This window comes from Erpetoichthys calabaricus, chromosome 7, assembly GCF_900747795.2.
Source record: "Erpetoichthys calabaricus chromosome 7, fErpCal1.3, whole genome shotgun sequence".
NCBI lineage: Eukaryota > Metazoa > Chordata > Cladistia > Polypteriformes > Polypteridae > Erpetoichthys > Erpetoichthys calabaricus.
This window is the reverse complement of record NC_041400.2, coordinates 87,222,743-87,239,852: the sequence shown is the minus strand read 5'-3', so window position 1 is coordinate 87,239,852 and position 17,110 is coordinate 87,222,743. Positions and strand designations below refer to the sequence as shown.

Sequence of the window (17,110 nt, the reverse complement as noted above, 5' to 3'; positions counted from 1 at the left end):
TCATTCTAGACAGATCTACATTAAAGCCAGCCCAAGAAAATACTGTAGGCACAGAACCTCCAGTTTTTAAAATCTCCAGTTGCATTTTTATGTATCCATTTTTGGAAAGTTATTGTTTGTAGGTTCTTTGTATAGGCTGGTCTTTGCAGTAAAATATTTAATATATAATCTATAAACCACCTGATATTGTGAATACATACAGATACTGACAACCGGTCAAACTAATTTTGCTCATATTGGCATTTTCATAAAAGCGCTCCTGCTGCAGGCTTTCAGTGGCGTTCCATTTAAGGCTATAGCACCCAGTTCCAGTTGTAATATCCAGTTATGTGCTTCTGCCTTGTCCAGCACTCGCTCTTAATCGAAACAAAAGCTGCATGCTTAGCATGAGATAGGAGTTTGTGCTATTGCTCCAATAAATTCTTTGCATGCATGATTGTTGATAATTTAAGTAGAACCAAGACCTAGGCCACTTGCTGTTTGAAGTTTGCAAATGCTGTTAACGTTTGCTACTGGTAGTTCACTTTTGGCATTGTAGTACCGTATGCTGTTCTGAAAAGTTTTATCAGGGGTTTGTATTTTCTTTGCAATTGACATTTGTTCATGGAAAGAAGTTGCATACTAGGCACCCCTACACTTGTGATGCACAGGTTTGTCATGCTTTTAGTACAATGTCTTTCCTAAAATGACTGATTCCAGTAACAAGTGTTTGAGTCAGAAATTGCTAAGAATAAACACACCCAATAGAAAATGGTGTTGTTTACCTTATGTTCCAGCAACAAATTCTTTTGTCCATGAAACGAGAAAAATATCCTTTTGCCTCATAATCAGATATTTTTTGAATTCTTCTGCTTTGTGGTGGACTGCACTACTTTGTCTGTTCTTCCTCTATTCTTCATTCTGACCTCTATTTTGGCCATGTAAAGCTGAAGTATTTGCATAAATCCATATGCTACCTTGTGACGATGTGGGTTTGTGCATGCTCCCATCTTCTGTATGGGAGCCCTTAACCTGACACCATCGGTAATGTTACAGATGAGCTAAGCAGTGAGGCAACAACATAGCAAGGGGATGGTGCAAAAGTGTCAAGTGCTTTTATTAAAACAGAACAAAAACAGTGTTCAAATTAAATAAAGTGGTGCTTTATCAAAAAGTCTTCATTAAATCATAAAACAAACGTGAAGAGTGGAGGTTAAAATATAGACATTTTTTTTATAACAATGGTTAAAATAATGCAGGAAGCATTCTTTTTTTAAAAAATACGAGCCCGGTGTCTCCTTTCCTCTGGCGGCTCCCCTGCTTCACCCTTCTGGGCCCTGCAACAGGAGAGTCGCCCTCTCAGCAGCTGGCCTTCTCTCCACTGTCCAACTGTTCGGTTCGCCTTACCGATCCCTGGCTACGGTAGGCCCCACCAAACAGTGACTTGGGATTCCCCAGTGACCATGGCGCTCACGCTGGAAATCCACGTCCCAAGTCCGGACTCCCACTGCCTTACGCGGAGAGTCATCCGTCCTTCATCACTGGTCACTCCCGCTACATGATCACTCAGCGGGAGCGACCACTACTACTACTCCCGGGTGTCGGCCCAACACCCAGGCTTCCTGTATAGCTGCATGCGCGAGCCTGCGTTCGCTCGCTCACTCACTCTCCCACACCGCCTTTCTCTGTCCACTTCCTTCTTTCTCCTGCAACCTCTCTTCATTCTCGTTCTTTTTTTTTTTTTCCCCTAGCCGACTCGCGCTTTTATTTTATCAAGAGGGCATGGCAGCTGTAGCAAATTAGCAGCCCCAGGAACAATCACGGATGCGGGCGGTCTCTCACCTGTACACTTAGGGCGATTCGCGATAAGGGCGTTTCTCACCTGAGTACTGCTTCAGCCACATAACCGCCACGCCCCCTCACTAAGCCGCGAGCACAGTCATTATTTATTTTAAAAATGGGCCTTTGATGGGAGCTGGGGACCCACTATACCACATGTCTCCCTCTCAAATTTTAGCACGCACACACGTGTGTCAGCGATTTTTGAGCACCATAATTCGCTTCATGGCCCTTGCAAATTCTACCAAGCCGCTAATGGGACTGGGAAAACAAAAAAAAATACTTCTAAACTTTCACGTGTGAATGCAAAACTGTGAAGTACCTTTCTGTTTGCCCATGTCCCTTTTAAGAGCTCCATAAAACTCTTTATCACTTAGCAACAGTAAATTAATGAAGTGAAAACTGCACGCCTTTACAGACGATGGCAGCAATACCCTAATTGTTTGCCAAACATCTTATTGTTAATATCCAGCTAGAGATTTAGGTGGCCTTGTGGCAGGACAGCTACTGAGCACTGTGCTTTCAGAAGCTGCAGTGTGATATGCAAATGAAACCTGTAAGCAAAGTAGGCAGTCCTGGGGAAAAGGGTGGATGGAGCATGAGACAGGGTGGAATGTGGAAGGTGCTGAAACTGGGACACTGGTGAGGAGGTAGGGGAGTGGCATGCATGCAGATGAGAGCAGCAAGACGTGCATGAATAGTACAGAGTGAACAAGCAAGTAAAGGGAAATGAGTGACAGAACGGCATGCTTCTACTGGAGTGGAAGATGAGTAGTGTAAAGGATTTGAACGAATCAGATCTAAAAAGTTGAGACATATCCCAGGGATAGAACAGTGGGAGTTTAATTTGAAGGAAATTAACAGAGGCTCATCAAACCTCAATTTGCTTCCCTGTATACCACGTTGCTCTTCCCAATGCTGAGACAGGGTGTCTTTGTTCCAGCACCTTCCACACTCTATCCTGTTTCTCTGTCTCATTCTACCCTTTTTCCCAGGAACACCCTGTCTCGCTGTAACATTTCATTTGCATGAGGTGTACTGCACTTTCTGAAAGCACAGTGCATAGTAGTGGTCCAGCCAAATGGCCCTCTGAATCTCCAGCAGGACTATTACACTATGAAAGAAAGAGAAGTAAATGTATTATACACATGCATCGGTGTACACATCTCTGCAGACATGTTTAAAATGCTGTTCGTTACATGATTTTTTTGTTAACTATTCAAATAGCAAGTCTTTAGAGACAAAGCAAATAAAGGGGGGAATTTGATTTCTCTCAAAGTAATTCAGGTAGCCCATTGGGCATAGTGGTGTTACATTTTGTAGAACAATAGGAAAATGTAATAGCCCCAGGACATCAGACTACTGAATTTTTGTGAGCCCTGGTGGGCAGCCCAAAAGAGAAACTGACAAGCACAGTCATAGGCAAATTGATTTCAAAAAGCCAGCAGTCTTTAACTGAAACAACCACTAATATTTCTCAGTACGCAGAAGATTCACATGGATGAAACATTCTATTGCATACTTTGTTTTGAAAAATAATTTAACAGTGCTTTCACAAAGGAAGTTCTCAACATTATACTAGAATCTATCTTGCATCTTGTATATTTTGTAGAGACCCATTTATTGTTGAACAACGAGAAACTAGTTTTTAAAACGAATCTTAAATACAACTAATGTATGTACAATCATATGCAAGAAAGAATTTCACTTTGCTCTGTACATGTGACAGTAATGGTCCTATAAATTATGAAACCTTTTAGTTGCATTTCATAAATATTCAGCCTGCTATAGTCAATTTTCAATGGGCTTTTTTCAGTATATTAATGTTCCATAATTAAGTCGATGTTACTTTTAGATTAATTTCCTATTTAAGCACTTGAAGCACAATTTTTAAACTAGGGTAGATTTCAAACAATTTGTTGCTGATGTTAAATGAGTATCATAATCATTTAATTCACTAATCATATCACCCAGCCATACATAAACCAAGAGAGTATTGTATAAGTAAATAAATTTAAACCATTTTCTTATTTAAATTGACCAGAGCAGTGACCTCCCTATTCCTGTCAACATGGGTATAAATTTGGGTTCCATTAGCTCTTTCTTAGACAAACGGCAAACGCAGGTGGTAGACTGACAGCCATCATCTATTGACTGTTTAATTTCCAGCAGGTGTTTGCTAATAAGTATTGATTGGCAAAGTTTTTGAACACAACTTGTAGAAGGTGTTGTTTTCAGTACTAATTCCTTAAATTTTCTATTCAAGGTCTTCGGCTGTTATTTATGGAACTGTGATTTTTGTTTAGAAGAGGTGTGTTTTTTGTGTGTACTGCTTTAAATGTATTCCAATTCTGATGGCCAATTAGTGTTGGTTCATTTGTAAGAAACGTTTAATGAGCAGTCCAGTGTGAATTACTCCCTATTAGCATTCTCTGTTCTACCCAGAAATTCTTGTTTTTCTTTAAAAAGTCTTTTTTTTTTTTTTTTTTTTTTTTTTTTTTGTAGTTTATTAGTAAAAACTTTAATCGTAACAATTACCAAGCTTTTTAGAAGCCAAGCTGTCTATATCCTTTTCATAATCAAAATTGCATGAATCTGGTCCCACTAAAGAAATCTGCTTTAGAGTATTTGGCATGTTGTGACTTGTGTGACTTCTCAAATTGTTTTTAAGCTTGAAAATCCCCTTTTCCATCAAACTTTGCTGACCAGTATTACTACTCCTCTGACAGCAGCAAATTTGCTGTTGATAATTTTACTATATCTTTTTAAACTATTCTTTTAATCATTTCTAAAGCAACAGCTTATTTATTGTTTAAAACGATCCATAGTTTAAAATTTCAGGAATCAAAAAATATTTGCAGCCTCATTATTAATTCAGCACTGAGGACTCTTAAATTGGGAAATTTTGGCTTTTTAGGATATCTTGCATCTAAGTGGTTAAAAATGTGGTTATGTATTTACAACTTGTAGCCTTGAATGTAATGACATAAGCACGTGAATGATAAATGAAGATCTGACCATTTTTCTACAAGATGTTGAAGATTTTGAAAATGTCAGCCAGGAATGTCTTAATTCCATTATGGATTGTTTTGCAACTTGTAAGACAGTTTGTTTTAAGTTAACATCTTGGGATTGCCATACTTCAGACAAGATGTGCAAAGGAAACTCCTCTGAAAGCATTGTTCGTGAAGAAACAATATTGTGTATTTTAATTCGTCTGCTTAAATTACAACAATTATATTCAGTGGCTTCTTGTCAGGTGCAGCTGTAACATAGAATGCATATGCTGTACTACAGGGTAATAAGAATCAATCTAATGTAACTAGCCATTTTACTTTACTTATGTTGGATCAGCCATCCTGATGGAAGAAGTTTGGAAGAAAGACTATTAAATTTTACTAAATGTTACATTAGCAGCTCATATGACTCTACAAAAATCTGCCATTGATTTATACAGTGACGGCTCACCACAAGTCTGCCTGCTAGGACTTTTCGGAACTGGGGATAGCTATTGCATTTTTGTGATTTTTTTTTTTTTTTTTTTTTTTTTTTTTTTTTTCTTCTTCCTCATCAGTGTTTGATTCAGTGTGTGCGTGCCAGGTCAAGGCTGGGTGTGCTTTTGGGATTCCTGTAATAAAATAAACAAGTTGACTTTGGACAGTGTGACTCTTGACATCCTTGTGACCTCTACAGTATGTTAAAATTTCAAAATTCAAATATACCATTTTGGTTGCACCCTGCCAAGAAAAAAAAAGTGTATTTTAATTTACATTTTTTTTTACATTTACTTGTTTCTAGGTTTGCAAATTTCAGAATATTCCGTATTTATGGTAGTTTAAACCCATGCCCAAATTAACAAAAGTGGTTTTACAAAGTCTACAGTTCAATTTTTGAACACTTCAGTCAAAACCAATAAAAAATAATGTATGTATCAGTGAATTGTAGAAGATGATAGTGTGAAAGTATGTGATGCAAAAATCAATTTTACAGTTTCAGATTTAGCTTGAAGAGCATCAAATTGAAGAAAAAAAATACTTGCAGTGTTTTTATTTAGAAGTGTTAGATGCACTACTTGGCAGACACTTATCTTGTATGTTGTATGCTTTCAATTAATGTAAGGTTTTCTGTACTGATTCTACAGCCCTGGTTTCACAACATAGAACTGAAATCTTAAGAATATGCATTTTCAGGTATTCTATATTTTGATGCTAAAATAACAAGCAATTCTTGTGTTATTCTTTGAGGTATAAAATGCATTTTTGCTGCCATTCAAATCTTTTAAAGGAACAACCCATAACCCCGTAATGCTCAAGCAATTTTTGACAGAGTGTTGTATGTGGTCAGTTTTTGCAGACCAATACGCAGCTGTGGCGACAGTAGGGAAAGAGCATTAAAATCTAGGAAGACTGAGTGGACAACTGGTGTATTCCAGTCCCAGAAAAGGTGCTTTCTCTTTATAATTGTGCTGTGAAATCGCATAGGTAGTAGGACAAACGTCTTGTGTGGTGCATGCAGGGGGGGGGGGGGGGGGGAGGGGAGGAAACGAAACACGCTGTAGCTGTCTTTTCAGCAGGGAAAACAGCTACTGGTCAAAGTAAAATGCAGTGCAGCTGCCACATCAGAGTGGTTTGTGAAATTAGCTGAGCAGCACGTGGGGAGGGCTGGGGGAGTTGGCCTGAGGGTGAACACTACCTGTGTCAGCACTCGTTGCTAATCTGAATTATTTAAATCCAATTAAAATTGTAGTGGAAATGTAAGCATTTAAGGCAATGGCAAAGAATACGTATTTCTTACAAATATGTGTAAGTTAAACTAAACAATGTGATTAGGGGTGGGCGGTATGACCAAAATTCTATATATCGGTATTTTTCTAAATTATCCCGGTTTCACGGTATTTGACGGTATTTTTTTTCCCATGCATGAGTGGATGTTGACCACATTTTCCACTGCAGTTACTGGCTAAGAATAACCTATTCCACTGTCCAGAGCATTGTACAGTGTACAAAAAAAAACTTAATGTGCACACAAGTATTAATACAGGTTTGCATGGCCCCGTAAAGTGATAGTTTTCAAGGGGGTGGCACTAATGAAGAGAAGGAATCACATTGCATGACAGATGCAGTCAAAATATAGAACCTTTTTATTGAACAATGCTTGCAAACAACTTAAACTATAATTTTGACAACATATTTTCAACCATCCAAAGAGGCATTTAGACTTAGTAAAATATCCAGAAGTGTTTGTCAAAAGTTGTATTGCACTGAACATGTCTTAGAAAAGGAATAAATAGTAAATATTTTTTGTAAAACTACACTTTGTTAATGTTAACAATCTCTGTCCACTGACACGTTAAAGTGACTTTTTAAACAACTTTACCATCATTAAACTGCATAATATTTAAACTAGTAAAAAATAGTATTATTACTGATAGTTGTACTATTACTTCAAGGCTTCAAGCCCAGGTGCATTACACAGTATTCACCAAATTAAAATAAAACAAGTGCAATCTTGATGATGACATCTTTACCAACTGAACCATCATTTGGGCAAACTGCATTAATATGGACCTTGCTTCAAGCTAAGCTATATGCATAAATAATAAAACTAAAACTTGCATTTATAATGCTATTTGTGGTATAGCCCTACGGAATTGCATTAGGGCCATGGTGAAGAAAAAAATATGGACACGGGGAAGAAAAAAACAAACTATGTCGAGAATAAAGTCGACATTTCCACTTTATTCTCATAGTTTACTTTATAATTAAAGTAGAATGTCGTAAACTAAACTTCATCCTAAAATCATTGTTTAATTTACTAGATTTTCTCAAACCCCATCATAAGTTAATGTAGCACATTAAATGCTTTGTGTTAAGTGTTCCCTGACCCACTTGTTAATCATTACGCTTCTTAAACTGACTTCTCCCGCACTAAGGAGACCGCAATCACCGCACAGAATCTATTCACTTCATGATATTCCTGCTCTCTGAAAATTTACAATGCTAAGATAAATACTTGATATTTTCAGGATGAAATGCATTAAAGCAGGTATTAAACATGCACGGTAGTGAGGCGGTAGTGCTGCTCCCTCGCAGTAAGGAGTCCCCAGGTGTATGTTCAGTGTAGAGAACTTTATGGCAGGTGTGACAAGGCTCCAAAAAACTGGATGTATGAATGGGTATCGCACAGGTTTAACTTAAATATTGTGTAAACTAGCCATGTGCGCCCAACTATGTTGCACGTGTTAGTTGTCTGTGAAGGGCTCCCTGTTTAAACGCGGCTGCCAGTCGTGAACTGGGCCCTTTGTCGCACAGCATTATTTTTTTATAAGGGAAACACAATTACAAAACAAAACCCTTAGACGTTGATTCGATAGGAACGGCCTACTCGGAATCACTGTTCGAATAGTAGTAATGTGGTGGTGGAGGAGCATTTCTGCTTCTCTCCGTTCACAGTCCATCTCGTTTTCATGACGCTGTCGTTTCCTCTCACGATCTCTTTTCAACCTTTCTCCAATCTCGCAGGTTGCTTTGTGGCAATCCAAAGAGTAAGGAAGAACCAATGCTTCTTTCTTGAACTCCAAACGCCGACTGATGGAAAATCACAGAAGTGTGCCCGACTTATATACTCTGACTGCCGACTCCAAGAAGTGGGTGTACATTCGATTTGGACGAAGTGCTACCAACGATGGTCGATAGAAACACAAAAAACCACAGTCTCGACAACGAAGCAGGTGTCGACGCCAGATCTAAACAGAGTGCTATCGACAGTGTTTGTAAACAAAAGTAACAACGAAGGTGTTGTGTATTCAGCCAGTACAAACAGCACGTAGTCTCCTCTAGTTCAATCGTCTTTAATCACCACTCCAACCTCATCCAACGATCCTCCCCCTCACTTCCTCTCCTCCTCCATCACTACTGCCCTCTACTGAACACAGCAGGAACACCACACAAGGCAGTGAATTCGCGGACAAACAAAGATCAAGATCCAAATGAACATTATATATAAGTATTGGGTTTGTAATCTGGTGGTCAGAGACACAAACACAGAATTCAATGGATGTTCTTCTGAGCAGGCTTTCTTTATTGCACGCGTTCTGTCTCTGACGTACCAAACCCCCAATTCCTATCCTTCCTTTTTCTTTCTCCACATAACCAATCACCACACGATAAACGTCTTTGTGAAATTAAAACTAGTTATAAACTTAGCCCACGGAGTGTTCAGAACTTTAAAAATATCTTCGTTATACATGTTTAATTATGCCATCCATTCAGAGTGGCGCCCATCCCTGAACGAGTTGCCAGCACATCGCAGGGTGAATACGAGAAAAACATACACTAGCAGGGTCAATATAGCATAACAAAACCCCACATTCTACATGACTTAGAAAGGAAACTGAAGCACGCCGAGTAAACCCACCAGAAAAACATGCAAGGCAGGGTACACCTGAGACACCCTTGCTGCGAGGCAGCAGTGCAACCTCCATGCTGCGGTGCCCCCACATGATTAATACATGTTTACTGCATTTCACCATGAAAATTTTATATCAAGTATTTATCTTAGCATTCTAAATGTTCAGAGAGCAGGAATATGAAGTGAATGTATTCTGTGCGGCGATCGCTGCCGGCGCCTCCTCTTAGTGCAAGAGGAAGTCAGTTTAAGAAGCTTGGGGATCACAACACAAAGCATTTAATGTGCTATATAACTTATGACGGGGTTTGAGAAAATCTAGTAAATTAAATATCCATTTTACGATGAAGTTTAGTTTACAATGTTCTACTTTAATGACAAAGTATGAGAATAAAGTCAACATGTCGTCACACTATTACACAGTACCCAGGTACATTACACTGTATTGAAACCAAATAAAACAAGTACAACTTGGCTTGCAGTATTATCCAGTAGTATAGAAACCGTATTCACACATTTGAACATAATGGTCCACATCTGACCTTTTAAAACCAAAGTATCTCCAGACAACGGACGTGACTCCTTTTTTTCGGCAAAAGTTCTTCTGTGTCATCATGTTCAATTTTATCGTCAGTTTCGGAATGTGTTCTGTCCATTTTCACCGCGCAATACCTACACTGCCACACCTATTTAGCGGTGTAGCAGTGAAAAAGTGCCCCCGTGCAACACCTGTGTTTAGCGGTGTAGCAGTGAAAAAGGTCCCCACTTGAACAGTTTCCCGCTGCGCCACGTTCCGAATGTCGTTTAGGCAATTTATACCAGTGTTGCGGTATAAGAAAAATCCATATCATAACAAAAATAAACAGTTTTCGGTATGAACTGGTATACTGCCCAGCACTAAAGGTGATTAAGTGAGCATGACTAGCTGAATGTGAAATTGATTGGAATGAGAATATGCAGATTTGGGAGTCTTCCAGGGCTAATCTTAAATAGGTCTGCTTAATTTTGAGATGAATTTATGATGATCATTTTCTTCTACTTGAATTTATTAAAGACCAAAAAACACCTTCCCCATTGCCATACGTATATAGAATTCATGTGTGCATGTCAGTCTGTTGCATGGTGGGATCCAGTCTATTGCAGCACATGCATAAACATCCATACAGGGCCAATTTACACTCCTCTGTTAACCTGCAGTTCTATGATATTGGAGGAAGCCATGGTTACCTGGTGGAAAATGTTTACACTGACTCACTGTGCTGAGTTTTATTTTTTTCCATTGTAGTACTGTTGGATTCATTTTCTGTAATTAGTATATTAAAGTGCTGGCGTAGTACTTGTGATTTATACCGGTTTCCAGAAAATCTGTGCCTTTTTGTAATGTTTTTGCGTAAAACATAGTTGTGATATCTGTGCTAGGTGTTTTCCCATTTCTTAGTCTCGCTTCTTGAAGCCTGTAAAGCTGAAGTGTTTCTGGATATTTTATTAGTCATTCTAGATGGATATCTGCAAAGCATTTTGAAGGACCTCTTCCACCCCTCCCATGAGCTGTTAGTCCATCTTCTGGTAGAATGTACTGTAGCATCTGAGCCACATCTGATTCAGCAACAGCTTCTGCCCTTTGATATGCAATAGTTAGATACTTTATTAATCCCAAGGGGAAATTCACATACTCCAGCAGCAGCATACTGATACAAAAAACAATATTAAAGAGTAATAAAAATGCAGGTAAAAACAGACAATAACTTTGAATAATGTTGATGTTTACTCAAGCCCGAACCCCCCGGATGGAATTGAAGAGTCGCATAGTTTGGGGGGGAGTAACGATCTTCTCAGTCTGTCAGTGGAGCAGGACAGTGACAGCAGTCTGTCGCTGAAGCTGCTCCTCTGTCTGGAGATGACAGTTTAGTGGATGCAGTGGATTCTCCATAATTGATAGGAGCCTGCTGAGTGCCTGTCGCTCTGCCACAGATGTCAAACTGTCCGTCCAGCTCCATGCCTACAATAGAGCCTGCTTTCCTCACCAGTTTGTCCAGGCGTGAGGAGGCGTCCTTCTTAATGCTGCCTCCCCAGCACACCACCGCATAGAAGAGGGCGCTCGCCACAACCATCTGATAGAACATCTGCAGCATCTTACTGCAGATGTTGAAGGATGCCAGTCTTCTAAGAAAGTACAGCTGGCTCTGTCCTCTTGCACAGAGAATCAGTATTGGCAGTCCAGTCCAATTTATCATCCAGCTGCACTCCCAGGTATTTATAGGTCTGCACCCTATGCACACAGTCAGCTCTGACAATCATGTGGTGATCCTGTGTTGATGACCACAATGTTAGACCTGCAGTTCCCGAGACGCACATACTGAGGTTTGTTTGTAAGATGGTCCATGATCAATGCCACTAGGTATGAATGTACTCCCATCTCTGTCAGCTTGTCCCTAAGGAGCCGAGGTTGGACGGTGTTGAAGGCGCTAGAGAAGTCTAGAAACATAATTCTTATAGCACCACTGCCTCTGTCCAAGTGGGAGAGTGATTGGTGTAGCATATAGATGGCATCGTCCGCTCCCACCTTCTCCTGGTATGCGAACTGCAGAGGGTCGAGGGCGTGTTGGACATGTGGCCTCAGGTGGTGAAGCAGCAGCCTCTCCATGGTATTCATCACATGTGACGTCAGAGCGACAGGCCGGAAGTCGTTGAGCTCACTAGGACGTGATACCTTTGGGACTGGGGTGTGATGCAAGATGTTTTCCAAAGCCTCGGGACTCTCCCCTGTTCCAGGCTCAGGTTGAAGATGCACTGTAGAGGACTTCCCAGCTCTGATGCACAGACCTTCAGCAGTCATTGATTGATTGAGCAGTTGTTGCTCTTGTTGCTGCTTTTTATTATTGCCTATTTTGCTATCAATTTCAAACTATTGATGTCTTTTTTTTTTTTAGTAAACTTCTTTTCTGGTCTTGTGGTTGTCCTGTGTTGAATTATATGTTGCATTACTGTCCTGTGAATTATTTCATGGCACTGGATGCTGCAGCACTGTTGATGTTATGACAAGCTACTTGATTTGTTTTGAAAATGTAAAAATGTGAATGACCTAACTTAATTCCCTGAATCTAACCTAAGGTACTTTTTGTATCCATATTGCAGACAGCAAGTCCAAAGTAACATGGCAGTCAGACTGTGTGATGTGGCTTCTCTGCTTCGAAGTGGTTCGTGGGCAGCAGAGCCTTGGACTGGGGTGTGTAGATTTTTTTTCCTATGAGTTTTGTAGGATTTGAAGTTCTTGGTTGTCTAGCATGGTGTATGTTCATATTAATAATGCATGAAAACATGTTTAATTCTTTTACTCTGATTTACAGTGCCTTTAGAAAGTATTCAGACCCGTTAATTTTTTACACATTGTTGCAGTGTTAAATGTTTAAACACTGAATACCCCAGGATGACAAAGCAAAAACGGTTTTAGGAATTTTTGCAAGCTTATTAAAAATCAACTGAAACATCATAATTGCATAAGCATTTCAGACCCTTTACTCAATGCTTAGTTCAAGCACATTTCTCAGTGATTACTGCCCTGAGTTGTCTTGGGTATTTGTATTGGTTTATTTGAACATTAGAACATTTAAACAGTCTAGACTAGAATAGGCTATTCAGCGTAATAAAGCTCTCCAGTACTATTCACTTAATTCTTCCAAAAATAAACCTGGCTTTGAAAATCCCTAAAGTTCTACCGTATATCACACTACTTGATAGCTTATTCCAAGCGTCTATTGTTCTGTCTAAAGAAAAACTCCTTAATGTTTGTCTGAAATTTACCCTCAAGTTTTCAACTGTATGTTTTCTTCATGAAGTCATTGTAGTACCAGTCCTAATCCACTGTACTAATTCCCTTTTATAATTTTTAACACTTCAATCATGTCTCTTCTTAATCTTGTTTAAACTGAAAAGGCCCAGCTCTTTTAATCTATCATCATTTATCCCCTGTTGCATTAGAATCAGCCTAGTTGCCTTCTCTGGACTTTGAGTGCTGTATTTTTTTTTTTTTTTTGTAACCCGGATATCAAAACTGCACACAGTACTCCAGGTGAGGCCTCACCAGTGCATTATAAAGCGTGAGCATAACCTTTTTGGACTTGTACTCTACACCAGGGATCATTATAAACTGACTGTCCTATAGTTGTTTGGATCTGATGTATGTTTGTATATATATATATATATATATATAATATATATGCATCAAGATTTAAGTATATGTACTAACTAACCTTAAGAATTTGAGAATAAATATTACCTGGTCTTGGCAAGTTGTTTGATTTCAGCCTATTTAATCTAAGCAGTACTTGTCCTTCCATAATTTCCAAATTCTCAGTACCAATTTAGCACTCCCTTGTACCACTGAGAGGAGTTATCTGGTTCCTCATATGTGAAAACCATAATGAAATACCTGATGCTCTAAACTTGCACTTTTTTTTTTTCTCCTTTACTATTCTTGCTCTTCATCTCCCCCTTGACTATTCTTTTACTACTAAAATACTGATGGAATCTCTAGCTCATTTTTTGCCTTATCTGGTATATTTATCGCTGACTGTCTTTTAGCTTATCTAATAATATTAATTGTTGCCCTCTTGTTCTCATATGCCTTACAAATTCACATTGGAGTTATTAGTCTTGTACGCCTTGTATAACTTTTTTTCCTTTGCAGTTTCTTTTTACATCTCTTAACCCACTGCAGTCTTTTTACATTTCCTAGTAATTCCAAATTTAGGCACAGTGGTACCTCTGGTCACGACCGTTATTTGTTCCAAAACTCTGGCCGCGACCAGATTTGTTCGCGACCCGAGCGTAAGTTCCCCATAAGATTGTATGTAAATACAATTAATCCGTTCCAGACCTTAGGAACTGTATGTAAATAATAATTTTTGTGCTTAAAAAAAAATATATATACCATAGAATGCACAGTGTAATAGTAAACTAAATGTAAAAACATTGAATAACACTGAGAAAACCTTGAACAACACAGAGAAAACTACAGCGAGTGGTTCATAAGGGTCTAGCGCTAACTCTTACAATGTTAAACACTTAAGTACAGGGGGAAAAAATTAAATGCCACTTCTCTTGCGAAACTTTTCAAACCATCCTCTACTGGCTTTAAATTCCTCATCTTCGCTACTCAGATTTTTTTTTTTTTTTTTTTTTTTTTCTTCTCGGCAAATCACCATGAATCTTCCTAGCTTTCTCGCATATGATCTCCTTGCTTACTCTATCCCCTGCAAGTTGCTAGTGTGGTTGAATGAGAAGCAACAGTTTTACCAGCACTTGAGGCCTCTGCTTGGTTTAACACAACTCCTTTTGCAACATCAGCTCCTTTGTTAGGCCCTGTATATGCAAACAAAAGAAAATGGGAAACTGAGAATGGGAAATCCATTGGCACATACGAATGCGCTAAGGGAAACTGTCCGCCAGTGTTTTTGTTTGTCACCAGAGTGTGTGGTCATGAACAGATGCAAAATTTTGACAAACGTTTTGATCGTAACCCAATTTGTATGTGTTCGGAAACGTTCGTGACCAGAGGTTCTACTGTATGTACCTGTCCTGCATTATATGTGAAACATTTTTAAACCCTGCTCCTTGACTGTCTCTACACCAAAACTCTTATCCCAGTATTTGTAGTGGTGGTTCTGGAAGTTTTTTTCCATCTCCACACAGGTTCTCCAGAGTTGAGCCAGAGGGACAATACCCAGCTTGTGCTATGATTCAGCTAGTCAACTTTAGATCTTTGTATAGATAAGTCTCTGCCTTTCCAGATCATGTACAATTAATTGAATTGACTGCAGGTGGTCTCTGGACAAGTTGTAGAAACATTTCAAAAATGATCAATGGAAACAGATGCACCTGAGATACATTTCAAGAGTTCTAGGAAAGGGTCTGTAAACTTTTGTCAATGTGATTTGTTTTACTTGTAATACAATTTAAAAAAAAAAAAAAAAAAAATTGCATAAAATGTGTTTTCACTTGGCCATTCTAGTGTATAAAGTGTGTCGGGGTAAAATTCAATTTTTACACAAACCCATAAATCAACAAAATGTTAAAAAAAAAAAAAAAAAAAAGGGGTCTGTATACTTTCTAAGGTGTTGTGTAAGCTACCTGATTTAGTTTCAAGTAGTTGATCTCTTATTGGAACTTTTTTTGGCATAGAGTTCCTATGAAATACACAGCTCAGAATCTTTACAAGAACCATTATATTTGGCCTTATACAATACCTGTTTCAAGGGAGCTTCCTAAATATGTAGAAATTGTATGTTTTTTTAAAACATGGTCAGGTTTTCCCCTTTTGGAGTCTGTTCAAAACTGATTGACTATAGATATGGATACACTGAACGTCTGCATTGGTCTATTTGTTCTGCAGCCTAGAATATCCATACAGTTTCTTGCATAACGTCATTAAACTTTCCTTAGCATTAAACACTTACTGCTACTGTGTAGTGCACCAATGACCTGTTTCGTTATACTTTGGTGAAATTTCTGAAATGCTTTTGGCCTTAAAATGATGTGCTTTTGTAGTATGTGTGGCTTTAACCTGTCCTCAACTGTCTGCCTTCCGATTTAAAAATTTTTTTTTGTCTTTTACCATAGATTGATCTTTGAGGAATAACTGAACTTTGCTTAATACTTGGTGCCCAAAATTTTCTATATTCAGTAGTATCTTCATTTAAAAAAAAAAAATCCAGTTGGAATACACATTGTTGCTGTAGCATTTTAAAATCCAACTGTGCTCTAGGAGTCCTACTGGATAATAGTTACAGTGCATCCGGAAAGTATTCACAGCGCATCACTTTTACCACATTTTATGTTACAGCCTTATTCCAAAATGGATTAAATTCATTTTTTACTCGTCATTATGGGGGTGTTGTGTGTATAATTCTAACGTGAAAAAAGTTTACTTGAGGTTTTTGCAAATTTATTAAAAAAAAAAAAAAAAAAAAAAAAATGAAATCACATGTACATAAGTATTCACAGCCTTTGCTCAATACTTTGTTGTTGAACCTTTGGCAGCAATTACAGCCTCAAGTCTTTTTGAATATGATGCCACAAGCTTGGCACACCTATCCTTTGCCAGTTTCGTCCATTCCTCTTTGCAGCACCTCTCAAGCTCCATCAGGTTGGATAGGAAGCAGTGCACAGCCATTTTAAGATCTCTCCAGAGATGTTCAATCGAATTCAAGTCTGTGCTCTGGCTGGGCCACTCAAGGACATTCACAGAGTTGTCCTGAAGCCACTCCTTTGATATCTTAGCTGTGTGCTTAGGGTCGTTGTTCTGCTGAAAGATGAACCGTCGCCCCAGTCTGAGGTAAAGAGTGCTCTGGAGCAGGTTTTCATCCAGTATGTCTCTGTACATTGCTGCAGTCATCTTTCCTTTTATCCTGACAAGTCTCCCAGTCCCTGCTGTTGAAAAACATCCCCACAGCATGATGCTGCCACCACCATGCTTCACTGTAGGGATGGTATTGGCCTGGTGATGAGCATTGCCTAGTTTCATCCAAACGTGACGCCTGGCATTCACACCAAAGAGTTCAATCTTTGTCTCATCAGACCAGAGAATTTTCTTTCTCATGGTCTGAGAGTCCTTCAGGTGCCTTTTGGCAAACTCCTCCAGGTGGGCTGCCATGTGCCTTTTACTAAGGAGTGGCTTCTGTCTGGTCACTCTACCATACAGGCCTGATTGGTGGATTGCTGCAGAGATGGTTGTCCTTCTGGAAGGTTCTCTTCTCTCCACAGAGGACCTCTGGAGCTCTGACAGAGTGACCATCGGGTTCTTGGTCACCCCCCTGACTAAGGCCCTTCTCCCCCGATAGCTCAGTTTAGATGGCCGGCCATCTCTAGGAAGAGTCCTGGTGGTTTC

The 17,110-nt window shown here is 39.1% G+C and overlaps 1 protein-coding gene across 8 annotated transcripts in view; it reads left to right on the top strand.

Annotated features, from left to right (window-relative positions):
• elavl2 (ELAV like neuron-specific RNA binding protein 2) overlaps window positions 1–17,110 on the top strand; it is a 589,373-nt gene that overhangs the window by 168,462 nt on the left and 403,801 nt on the right. For all 8 annotated transcript variants that reach the window (XM_051930137.1, XM_051930138.1, XM_051930135.1 and 5 more), the window contains one exon: window positions 12,361–12,451. In XM_051930137.1, coding sequence (XP_051786097.1) covers window positions 12,380–12,451 — 72 coding nt within the window. In that variant the 5' untranslated portion in view covers window positions 12,361–12,379. The remainder of the gene's footprint in view (window positions 1–12,360; window positions 12,452–17,110) is intronic.